General features: G+C 38.2%; 1 protein-coding gene across 1 annotated transcript in view; it reads left to right on the top strand.

Moving 5' to 3' along the window:
- Positions 1–12,967, top strand: part of LOC126367679 (nuclear receptor-binding protein homolog) — a 46,550-nt gene extending 33,583 nt beyond the window's left edge. The window contains exons 2-7 of the mRNA XM_050011322.1: positions 6,136–6,360; positions 8,125–8,255; positions 8,812–8,990; positions 11,106–11,280; positions 12,233–12,351; positions 12,813–12,967. Coding sequence (XP_049867279.1) covers positions 6,136–6,360; positions 8,125–8,255; positions 8,812–8,990; positions 11,106–11,280; positions 12,233–12,351; positions 12,813–12,967 — 984 coding nt within the window. The remainder of the gene's footprint in view (positions 1–6,135; positions 6,361–8,124; positions 8,256–8,811; positions 8,991–11,105; positions 11,281–12,232; positions 12,352–12,812) is intronic.
- Positions 12,968–13,335: the final 368 nt, after the last annotated feature.

Below are 13,335 nucleotides of genomic sequence, written 5' to 3'. Positions count from 1 at the left end.
ATAAAAAAAAATAATAATAATTAATATATCTAAGGTAGGTACGTAACAAACGACGAAAGATAACATTTTAAATTATAATATAGAGATATACTTCACGTTGAATCTGTTCTGGCAGTAATGTTATAAAGTTGTCAAGACGAATGTCGCCTATCTCCAACATTATCTATGTCTAGTCCTAATGCCAGGGGATTTTTCGTGTGTCACATTTAATTAAATCGATATATTTCAACGAGATAGTGAACATCTAAAAGGCATCTATAAATAAATACAGTACATACACAAACACATCATCATCACTAATTAAAGAGCCACGCTCTTGTCGGTGTAGCATTCTCCATGGTACTTTTTAGGGAAAAATGGGGCAGTGGTTTCCCTGTTGCCTTCCGCCCCGCAGTACTCTGTCTGACGCGAGTGGGATGGCGCTGAGTAGTCTATTGCAAAGCCGTACTAGGACTCCTGTCCTCCGCCTCTGAATAGTACTGACAGTTACTGCTGCTCTCTGTCAGGTTCCAGATTATAGTCCCTAAAAAACACTCCACTACCCACTGCCCTATTTTTCCCTAAAAAAGTAGCAATCATGCTACACCGACAAGAGCGTGGCTCCTAAATTAGTGATGATTAGGTTGCTGACAGACGTACGACTGTGGTAGTGGTGACGTCGTCGACAACACCGTCGCTAGTCTGCAAGCGCCCTTAGGTGATATTTCTTGAAATAGCTTCTATGCCAAACTGGAGGCATATAAAAAAAACTTGCCCCTTCCGTCCTGCATTGTCGTATCGATGGCTCCTATCTCCGCCTCTGCAACCGTTGAGGTCTTCACCCGTATCCTTGGGCAAGGGTTGTACGTTATACCCCGTAGGTCTCGGTCCCTATCCGAACTCAGCCACCATCTCACTCAGGCCTACTAACATTCGTAAATTGCATTAGTGATCTAAAGTACTTATTAACTGTAGGTAATGTTTAATGTTAGGTTAAATACCAACCTTTTTCTTCTCGTGTAGGTTATGAGATAAATGACCGACTTCACCAACCCTGGTGTCAGGGTGACTATTGAACCGCCAAAGGCTCCTAACATGGCTCATGTAACGACTACATACCTACCCACTTACTTAGGTAAATAGTAACCGGGGCCGACTACTTAACGTACCTTCCGAGACACGGGTCATCTTACTTTCGAACAATCAAGTGATCAGCCGTGCATTGTCCAAAACAAACTAAGGATCACAAAGTGTTTTTTTTTTGTGATATGTACCTACCGGGATTTGAATTACGGAACTCCGGTTCGTGAGTCCAACGCTCTTCCACTGGACTACTGAACCCTCGGGGCTCGCCCCAACCCCAACCTGTCGCCTATAAATATTATTTGTTCATGATGTTAGTTTAATCCCTGAGTCAACTTTCATGACATACCTATCTCGAATGAGGTTTTCTTTTCCTCTCTATGGAATTCCATAGATGAAATTATCTATGGAATGTAATAAAGACCAAACATAAGAATCAATAATGCTCTCAGAAGATTACGAGAAGAATACAATTCCATTAGCTTGAAAAAGTGGAGACTGGATTCTCTTATTTATTTATTTTATGGATCACTTACAGCTATGCACATTATAACATTTAGTTAAGACATAAAGTAAAACAGTACTAATGTGTAAGCCAAATACAAGTGAACACAACATTATCATTAAAAAAAACAACAACTCAGCAGCTAAAATTACATTATTAATGATAGTACTATATCATAATATTCTCTTAGTTAATAATGATAAGTAAATAATGTATTTTCTCCATTTTCGATCTATGTATCGTCATTTACGAAATGCCCAAGGAATCTTAAGTCCTTTCCGATTGTTTCCAACTTGTTCAAGGCCGCATGTAATTGAAAACATACTTAAGTAACCACATTGTAACATACAATAAACAAATGCAATAACGTTGATAACTGTGTCATACTCAACTGCAATATGTGAGGGACTATTGTACAACTTTATTACCATACAGACTATAAATTAAATACCTTTAAAAAACAACAAGTACCTACCTATGTACGAGTATTTTAGGCAGGAATACTAATACTTAGAGCTCAATAAAATCACCGTCTTGCTTCTCAAATGAAGAGCACCGGTTCGATCCCCGGTTCCGGACTTGCATCAATGTGTTATTAATTTATCTTATATGCGATTTTCACTAACACATTTTGCTCTACCATTATAAAATATAATTTTTAATTTTACAATTATTTAAAATAATAATAATAATAAAAAAAGTTTAATTTAATTTAAACAATTAAATTTAAAATTTTAAAGCAATTTTAATTTCTAAAATCTTACTTTATATTTTTGTATTTTAATTGTAATTTAGGTACTATGAGTCTGTGCCTGAAAATTAAGAATTTATTTATTTACTACTATTAATATAATGGCGATACGGCTCACCCACCACTTACCTATCTCGTTGAAAGCTCAGTGAACCGTGGGTCTTAGTTCATCGTGCGATATATGTACTACCTATTGGAAATGTAGTTGTGAACATGCTAACATTACCGTACCTATGAACACTCTTTAATGTATAAATGTAAACCATGTGGCAGTACTAATTAAATAAATAAATAACAATATTTAGTACCTGTATTAGTTTATGAACACTTGTATTGTGTTTAAGTAATTAATAAATCTCGGACAAGGAGCTCGGTGGCGCAGCGGTTAACGCGCTCGGTCTGCGATTGTTGAAGTTAAGCAACTTTCGCAAAGGCCGGTCATAGGATGGGGGACTCCGTGCTTCGGAAGGTAAGTAAGCCGTTGGTCCCGGCTGCATTAGCAGTCGTTAATAACCATCAATCCGCACTGGGCCCGCGTGATTGTTTAAGGCCCGATCTCTCTATCCATCCATAGGGAAGGCCCGTGCCCCAGCAGTGGAGACGTTAATAGGCTGATGATGATGATTGTTTATATTGAAAGTTTCACGGCGAATTGGCGCTTCTGGACTGTAAAGTCGTGAAAAAATAGGTGCTGTCACCAAAGATCGATTTTAGGTTTTTCGTCCAAACATTTTGAATACCTAAACCTTATGCACCTTATGTGTAGTAGGTATACGGACTGTACCTGAAGTTTTATTACACGGTTTTATTGTGCATTAATTAACCAGTTTATATTACAATCAACCTGAACGAACACAATCTGACGACTCCAATTGGAATGGGTTCCCTAAATGATTAAACTTGCGAACCACAGCCATTAAAATTGAAGTTTATTTCATTAGTATGGATTATCTTCGCGTGTCGATACACATAAAGACTGGTAATTGCTAATCGAAGGAATAAGCACACTGAATTACAATTTTCCACTGCTTTTTTATTTTTTACATTACCTTAGAACTATTTACCCTATTCCTCACACGACCCGACATAACAAACAAGCTATAATTATAATTGATACAATACTAAATATAAGCCACTTTTCTTGCCGACTTTTCCTGTTCACATTACACTGAGTAATGCGAGTAATTTTCCCGCCAGTATAATCTGTGCGCGGGCGCATGCTCGATGACGATAAATGAGCAATTTATGTCCCGCTATCGGTTGATAACCCCTTTAATTGCCGATGCATATAGTTAACGAGTATCTTATTCTTATTAGATCATAATGTTTGTTACTCTTATTCAATTACAATAATTAATCTTAATTATAGTAAACAATAAATAGGCATCTTGCAATAAATAGTAATTGATCAATAGTTCAGAGTGTGTTTAATTATACTTTAATAATTATGTTCATACAAGAAACCAGGAACATAAAGAACAAATTTATAACAAAAAGAACACTTAATTTGACACAATGCGCTCATAAATAATCACTGTAAAGCCAGGATAAGAACGCCTTGTATAAAGTAGTCATTGCGCACAAATTAGCCCACAAGTCCGTTGGAGAGCCACATTGAGGGACTCTTAATGAGCGCCCGAGGGACTGCGAATGCAGTGACAAAACACAATTTATGAAGCGAATAAACCCTCGATATTGAATTACTCGTGTTACATTTGCTGCTATTGAAATCAAGACTTTATATTCAGTCTGCAAGTCTTGACATAATCCTGCGTATACGTGTACAAGTTCGATAGTGTAACTTATCGCTATGCTATATTTATAATTGTTAGTGTTAGTCATAGAACCCACTCGGTCGCTTTGTGACATTAGTCCATTGAAGCCTGTAAATACCAATTTACAGGTTTGAATCACCTGATTGTTCCGAGAAGTAAAATGATCCGTGTTTCGGAAGGCACGATAAGCCCAAACAGATGTGGAGATCCACCAACCCGTTCTGGTGCGTGTAGGCCTATACCCAACGGTGAGACGTATAGAATATAGGTTATTTATGTTATGTTATGTTATAGAACACAACTAACATCGCTGATGTACGCTGAAGCTTGTCTACAATTGTGATATGATGTATGTAAGCTCTCGCATCGCCAAGGACCTTGGAAATCTCTTTGTGCTCCGAGTCCCAACCGCAAACCTCGCCGGTTATTGAATAGAAGTGACAGTCGGATATTGGATCATAATGGAACAAAGAAGTCAGCCGTGTAGGTTTTGTTAGAGGCAACTTATTGCGTCCTAGTGCTCAAGGGGGATCACCACAATCGTCGACGATATAATCTCTAGTCAATAACAGACAGACGAGTCCTGACGACACACCTGACTAATAGATCAGATATAAAATGTCGTTCGAAACTAACGTTTCACCAATCACGAGCGCTTCCCTGACTTTTAGGATCTCTAGAGAGCCAATGAGAACGTAGTGTCCCGCTTCACTCTTCCCCCTTTCCTCAACTAGTTGACAGGAAGAATTCTATGCGAATAATCAAACATAGCATCTAAGTATTTGGTTGTTTATTGGATGGGCACAATTGAATGATTGCTCAGTGTGGGCCGCGGGGATGTCGGGGCGAGGGGTAATTCCCATCGACAATTTGCCAAGATTGCTTCCCGCTCCGCAGAGTTCCGTGTGGTCATTGTGTGCAAATTCTGCGGTAAACAAGTTTAGCTGACAATTTGACTCGTCCAGAGTCCACAAAATTGTCGCTGAGTGTTTCCTACTGAGTTAGATTCCTTATTTAAGAGTCCTATTTTCAGTCCTGTCGAATTCTTGTCTAAAATAAAACATTCGAATTTGTGTCTTCCATTTTCAATTATATCATGATCTATCCATAACATGGGTATAATGCGTTGTGTTTGTTTTAACTAACGAATAAAATTGATTCATTATCTACATTCTTATTAACCTCTCTTGAAATCTCTCTTTCTTGTAGTTTAAAATTTGCAAAAGCATACGCTTTTGCATTGTTTTAAGTTTACGCGGTAAGAACCCGTTATTATGTGTTTTAATTATCATACGCTTTTGGTTTAGACCCTAACAGCATGCAACAGCAGATATTGACCACATTGTGGTCTCGTTTTTGCGGTAAACGAAAAAAGCCCTAAACTCTACCTATATAGATCTATCGACGTCCAAATACTGCTCTTACAGACGGATACTGCACCTAAGGTCATCGTAGTTACTTTAGAAGCAGCTCAATTTTTTGGATGACGCTGTCGCTCTTGATTCTAAACAACCCAAATCAAGATCAAGAGTTCAAGTTCACCGTACAATCTTGAACTTCTTCCCTCGCGTGGATTGTGAGATCAATAAAAAAAAAAGTGTTTATTTCTTGTTTTCAAGCAGTATAAAGTTATGAGGCAACCCCAGGAAGCAAGGTTAATGCTTGAGTTGGGGATGTCTCGCTCTTACCCTAGTTGCTAACACTAAATAGTTGACATGCAAAGCAAAAATAAATAAAGAATAAACAAAAAAAAAACAAAAAGAAAAAGGTATCAATTAAAATTAACTATAACACGTCTAAAAGCCAATAACAAGACTACCAACCAATGTCTATAACCCTAACTTATTAACCATGAATATATGTTGCTGTGCTTGTTCGTATGTGATCGTGTGTATGTGTATATGTGTTTATGTATGTGTGAGGGAGGATGTGGTAGGTATGTAGGGTGTTGTAGGTATGTAGGGTGTACGTCTGTGTGTCAATGACCGACCACATCAAGGCTATCAGGGTCCTTAACTTAACAACTCCACTATCCATTGCAGGTGGAACAGCGGGATGTCCCCGGCATCGACTGCGCGCACCTGGCGATGGACACGGAGGAAGGCGTCGAGGTGGTCTGGAACGAGGTGCAATTCTCGGAGCGCCGCAACTTCAAGGCACAGGAGGACAAGATCCAGATGGTGTTCGACAACCTCACCAGGCTCGAACACCCCAACATTGTCAAGTTCCACCGGTACTGGACTGACACGCACAACGATAAACCTCGGGTAAGATGACACTTAATAGTATATTTGGATTCAAGGCCCGGAGGAGGTAAACAAAACATAAACGACGTTCACACACACATACTCTCACAGACACACGCAAGCATTCATGCACAACGCATACTTACAAACACAAACACCTCCCAATGGAAACAAACCGAATAATATGAATGATGATAACGGATATAATGGAAGATAAAACGAAAAGCATTATTTGACATGGAACTTAGCATGTTGAACATCTGAAAGCCATGTCCTGTAAACCTATTAAGCTTTATAATAGTAGTTCTCTCTAAATGGAGCTATAATTATGATCGGACAATGAAGTGATTTACTATTCATGGAACAGCATAATCATTTATTGTGATTCCCACATGGCATAGTTTTTACTAGAGTCTGCCCATTCGTCACTTCAGTTCGTTGTTCAAAGGAGCTGTCTATTAGGGCATCCTTCATCAATGCCAACCTCTGTCTCCTAACACTTCTCTTACATAACTCATGAGTTGTACTAATATTATATCAACTTCCAAACTAAGTTGTCTCGCCTTCTGAATTAGTAAATGGTACGGTCCATTTTCAGTATTTACAAAAAAGTTGGTACAAAGTTATGAAAGTTTGTATAAACTGTACCAGACGCTAATGTTTGTATTTCGTGTTCATCTAATAATAAGGCGTAAATATTTCTTTAACTCGAAGTAAGCTAATTTATTTAAATACAATAATTCGTTAATCACCATAAATATACGTTTCTTAACGACGGAGTTTTTTCTTCAAGAAAAAAGCTGTATCAGACAGAATTCGAAGCTAGGACGACCGTGTTAACTATAACACCACCAGGTCTACCTATCCATGCGGATTTTCGATCTGCAATGCCATTATGCCAATTCGATATTCGATTCAGGTGCTTGCACCCCTATAAGGATCACCTTTATTAGAATCTTTATAAATTGAAAATGTAAAGATTTTTCAACGTATAATCTTTAAAAAATCTAACCATAGCAATGATCCTATGATGATGATCATAGGTTGCCTGGCAGAAATTGCTATTTAGCAATAAGGCCGCCTATTGTACTTATGTTTTTATTCGTATGTTTATGTCCTTTGTATATGTCGTTGTGCAATAAAGTATTATTGATTGATTGATTGATTGATCCACACACCGCCTCCGTGATCGTTGGGTTCGGGTTGAGTGTTAGGCTCACGATTCGGAGGTCCTAGGTTCGAATCCTGGTTCGAAAACATCAACACAAAATCACTTTGTGATTTCTAGTCTGATTAGACCATTGCAGGCTGAACACCCGATTGTCCGAAAGTAAAATGATCTGTGCTTCGGAGGACACGTTATGCAGTCGGTCCCGGCTGCTATTTACTTCTGCAAGGATGTAGTCGTTACATGAGCCATGACAGTGACTCAATAGTAACTCACCAGGGTGAATGAAGTCGGTCATTGTGCTCAAAATCCACACGAGAGAAGGTCTACAGAAATATGGTATAGAATTATGTTGCTTCTCTTTATTTCGATCAGAATAATAATTTGTGGAAAATGTTTTGTGCTTGGGTGTAAAAACAAGGTTGTAGTAACATCATTTATCCCCAAAAACAAAGATATAAGATGCATATGTGTATTATCCACGAAATTAGAAAGTTAAACGAAGGCAACTCTGTACAGCGCTGTAGAAGCACCATAAAGAAAATTCTGTTTTATTACCTTACACAGAATGTCCCGCAAGCTTTACCAGCTGATGTGTTGTATGGGTTGTGTTGCAGGTGATATTCATAACGGAGTACATGTCGTGCGGGTCGCTCAAGCAGTTCCTGAAGCGCACCAAGCGCAACGTGAAGCGACTGCCGCTGCAGGCGTGGAAGCGGTGGTGCACGCAGATATTGTCCGCGCTCAGGTACTAACTCAACGAATACTGCTTCTCCCTTTACCAATGGTCTGACAAACAAACAGACAGACGACTTCCGCCCATAAACCTTGACTGTGTATTTACTCAGCTGCACGCTAACGGCAGCATTGACGTTTATCCCGTTCATTAAAGCTGTACTTTATTATGTTCATCGTATTAATTTTTAAGTACCAAAATAATCAAAACAGCCATAATATAGCATGCCGTTAGTTTAGTAGATTGTGATTGTGGGGAAACGCATAGAACCTATTTGGAATTCGAAAAGATACCTACATTGTAAAAAAGAATAAAACATTTTCATATCTACATGGTCATGATGCTCGCAAATCATCAAAGACAAGAGCTCCAATCATTCATCCGGTTTTCACCTACTTCCAGCCTTCTTAAGCACTTAGGTATAACAACTTACTATAACGCCGAGGATTGGTTCTATGTAACAGGCGTATTAGTCTACCTCGGCATCTATTCGAAATATTTTTTTCTTTTTTCGTCTTTACCTAAAGGCCTTTAACAGATTGGTCACTTCAATGTACCCGAATTCTAGTTACCTGCACGGCTGCGTGCCGCCGATAGTGCACGGCAACCTGACGTGCGACACGATCTTCATTCAGCACAACGGACTGGTCAAGATCGGCTCCGTGGCCCCCGACGCCATCCACCACCACGTCAAGACTTGCCGGGAGAACATGAGAAATATGCACCTTATCGCGCCTGAGTATGGCTGTAAGTACTATGTTTGTTTGATGTTCCTTATTCTTTTGTTAATGTTTTCACCGAGATGTCATTAGTAGAGTTGTGCAATTCATTTCTAATAGTAAAATTGTTGTAATTCATACTCATTAAATTTAATACTTATAACAGCTTTTTATTGTGTGTGCCATGTCAGTGGCTTTTGGTATCTCAATTAAAGCTCAGCATTTCAATTAAGACACCAATGTCTGTAAAGTCGATTATTTATTTATTTATTTATTTTCGGAAAACCAACAGCTACTTTAAACAATATACATATAAAAATACATACGATGCAGGGGAGCCAATTATAGGTTTCCACAAATAGACATAGTACAAATCGGTCTGATAGCATTAATTATACAATACTAAATACAAGTAAGGTGAACAAGCATAAGCACTAAACTCATTGAAAACTTATAGAAAAAAACATAAAATAATAATAATAATTACACAACACTACACTACACACACACACTAGAAATAAGGTAAACAAGCTTAAGCACTAAACTTATTAAAAACAAATGATACAAAAAAAAAAAGAAAAATAATAATAATATGCAAAAAATAATAACTAACAATTCATTATACCGTGCCAGAATAAAACATGTTGAATTAAAATAAACTATTTAAAAATAAGACGAAAGAAAAGAAAAATGTCTGCAGTAAACAAAACAACGAAGAATCAACGTCATGACGTCCCCAACCAACACTCTTTCGCCAAATTACGCTTAACTGTAAGCAAACTACAATTAAAGATATCAAGATCCAGGTATTTATTTGCGTCATTTAAGCTTCTACATGCACGCCATAGAAAACAATCCTGCCGGTAATTAGTGGATGCTGAAGGCAATGACATCGGTGTGTAAAATCTACGGGATCGAGTGGGAACACTAAATGAAAGCTTGCTAAGCAGTTCCGGGCAGTCAACGGACCCATTAGTTAGCCTCAGCAAATAAGCTATGTCCGCAATATCACGTCTCGCTTTAAGAGGTAAAAGGTGATGCTGCTTACAAATACTATAGTAAGACGAGGAACTATAAGGTTTCCTTAATTTATAGCATAAGAATTTGATGAATTTTTTCTGTATGGATTCAATACGGTCAATATATACTTGATACCTGGGATTCCAAATTTGAGATGCGTATTCTAACTTGCTTCGTACAAAAGCACAATAAAGAATTTTGAACGTTTTTGCACGCACAAAACAAGAAGAAGTACGCATAATGAAACCCAGAGCTTTCGTAGCATTCTTTACTATATTATCAATATGTGCATCGAATTTCAGCTTAGTATCGTGAACTACACCCAAATCTCTCATGTCAGGTCTCTTTACTAATGTATGTCCTCCCAACGAGTAGGACGTTACGACATTAATATGTTTACGTGAAAAAGTAACAACAAAACATTTAGAAGGGTTTAAATCTAATTTGTTAGCCCGACAGTATTCGTCCAGGCGCACAAGATCCGACTGAAGTGCGCAGGCATCATCTTCGGATTTAATTTTAGCGAAAACTTTCATGTCATCCGCGAAACACAGCAATTTTGAGAAAGAGAAACAATTGCTGATATCATTAACAAAAATATTAAATAATAAAGGACCAAGCAGAGATCCTTGGGGAACCCCACTGGGAATATTAACCCACCCTGACATATAATTGTTAATGACAACAGCCTGAGAAATTACCTGAGAATTATACCAATTCTACAACTCACACAAGATTTTAATGATTAGGACTTGAATAACTTACTAAAAACATTTTAATTTGTTCTTTAAACAAGAAAAATAGGATAAATTGTGTTACACAAATGGTAAACCAGTAGTACAAATTTCATTAGCCACTAATGCACGTGATAACTTTTTATTACGTTTTTCCTCATCTGTCTATTTGTGTCTATTTTACCACTTGCTGATAAACTGTCCGATAGGCTATCTGATTAATGTTTGTTTGTACTGTGAAGTATAGTATCTGCCAGATAAATTCTAGATTTAACAGTAAGTGCTAAAACAGCCCCTAAAAATATTTTTATGTATTTTTCAACGAATGAAAAGGAACTTGTGAATCTGACCCAATGTAGTATTGAAATACCCCATAAAATGTTAACCAGCTTCACAAATGGTAACACCAGCGATGGACATCTACTCGTTCGGGATGTGCGCGCTCGAGACGGCGGCGCTGGAGATCCAGGGCAACGGAGACTCGGGCAGTCACGTGACTGACGAGCACATCGCGCGGACGGTCGAGTCGCTCGAGGACCCACGACAAAAGGACTTTATTTATAGGCAAGTTATTTATTTAACACTATTATACACCAAACATCATCATCCTCCTTCCTTTACCCCACCTAAGTGGGGACAACATGTATTCCTCTTCCGTTTAAGTCTGGCAGTCGTAATATATGTCATATACGACACATATTACCGACAAACACGTTATTCCTCGAACGAGGACCCACATTACTTGTTGAAACTGTCCCTAATCTTACTGGGAAATCGCATGTTGAAATCGACAAAACGGCAAAATGCAAAATCATTGTAGTCCAGCCGTTCTGAAACGATGATGCTCTTACAACAAACAGCAATTAATACTTATAGATATGAAGCATCACACAATCAAACATTACACACCAAAAATTGAACTGCGAACACTGGCTTTTGGCTCTGTTAACCCTAACAGAGGTTATAGGTGTGTTTATTTGTGTCATATAATAAGACAATTCTCATTACAAGCTAGGAAACTGTCTCACAACAGGTCGCTAATTGGATCAAGTCAATTTAAGGAACAGCAGTGAACCAAATTAAATTGCTTTACTAATTGATTTTTTAATTATAAAAACCGTGTGGCTATCGCAATAAGTTTGTTTTAAGTTGTATCCCATAATATAATATATAAATAAATAACGTATCCCATTTTTCTATATCCATCCTGAGGTACTAACTGGGTGATGATAACACTACCGAATACTTTGGCTTTAAAATGGTACAGGTTGTGCTCATATAAACTTTTTATTAAGTAACGCAGAAAACTCGCAAGAAACAATATTCAATACGGATCAGTTTCTATCACAACTTCAATGCTAGCGAAAGGTATGTTGCGAAAATTTGTGTTGTTACATTAGTATAAGCATGAAGTAACTTATACTAGGTACCACGTAAAATAGACGACGATTAAGGATCGATTTCGCTGAATATGATAGAACATTGATGATAATGAATGTGTGTGTGTACATTGCAGGTGCATCAACAAGGACCCGGAGGCGCGGCCGTCGGCGCGCGAGCTGCTATTCCACCCGTTGCTGTTCGAGGTGCACTCATTAAAACTACTCGCTGCACACACGCTCGTCAATACCACCGGTAACACATACATCTATCTAGCTTCTAACGTTCTTTTTCAAAGGTAATTAGAAAGTACTTTTCTAACTTGCACAAGATTTTGTTTTTTTTATGACCAGGACATTTCTTGAGAAATTGGTATCAATAGATAGTTTTTCGCAACTTCTTGAAAGTTAAACAGTAAAAATGTTTTATGTTATAGACTCAAACAGCAGCGTTCGAAAGCTCTTTTATAAAAAAAAATATAGATGTCAGGGGTCAACACCATCCTTCTAGCATGGCACATGACATCTGTGTAAACACGAAAACTGATGTGGTCTTCGATCAAAAGACGCAGCATTATGTCGTCTACGTATGCAAAAAACAACGTCTTTTGGTCAGTTGCGTCTACATACCAAAATAACTCGTGCCTTACTAATGGAGCTCACTTACCACTCACCTTCATTTCCTCACTCACAATAAAAGAATATCCATCCTTCCAGCGAACATTTCCGAGACGATAACGGACGAGGTCTGTGGCGGCAACGCGGGCGGCGCTCTGGCGTGGTGCGTGCGAGGGGGGGAGCGTATTGAAGTGTCGGCGCGGGACCTGCCGCACGCTGAGAAGCTCGAGAAGTTCGTCGAGGACGTCAAGTGAGACATTATATAGCTTGTTTTCATTGAGACCATGAATTTTGATCGTCTTTGGAACCTTTACCGCATTAGGGGTCAACTTTTTGAAAATTATTCCCTAAGAAGATAAAGTCATATTCAAACAATGATTTAGTTATGATAGGTAGATTTTAGTCTTTTTTTATAGGTGGCAAACGAGTTTGGTTTCCGAAAAATAAAAATCTTACATAAAGAAAAATATCTTCAAAATATTTTCTGGGGTTAAAAGGCTACAATTCATTTTGCACACATAAAAGTGCGCAATGTTTGCATTGCCAAATTGCAATTTTGCTTTGACCCCCCCCCCCCCCCCCCCCCTTTTTATAGGAGGGTTCCATTGTATATATTTGTGTT

Source organism: Pectinophora gossypiella, chromosome 6 (assembly GCF_024362695.1).
Source record: "Pectinophora gossypiella chromosome 6, ilPecGoss1.1, whole genome shotgun sequence".
NCBI lineage: Eukaryota > Metazoa > Arthropoda > Insecta > Lepidoptera > Gelechiidae > Pectinophora > Pectinophora gossypiella.
The sequence above is the reverse complement of the archived record's forward strand: the minus strand, read 5'-3'. Positions and strand labels throughout refer to the sequence as shown.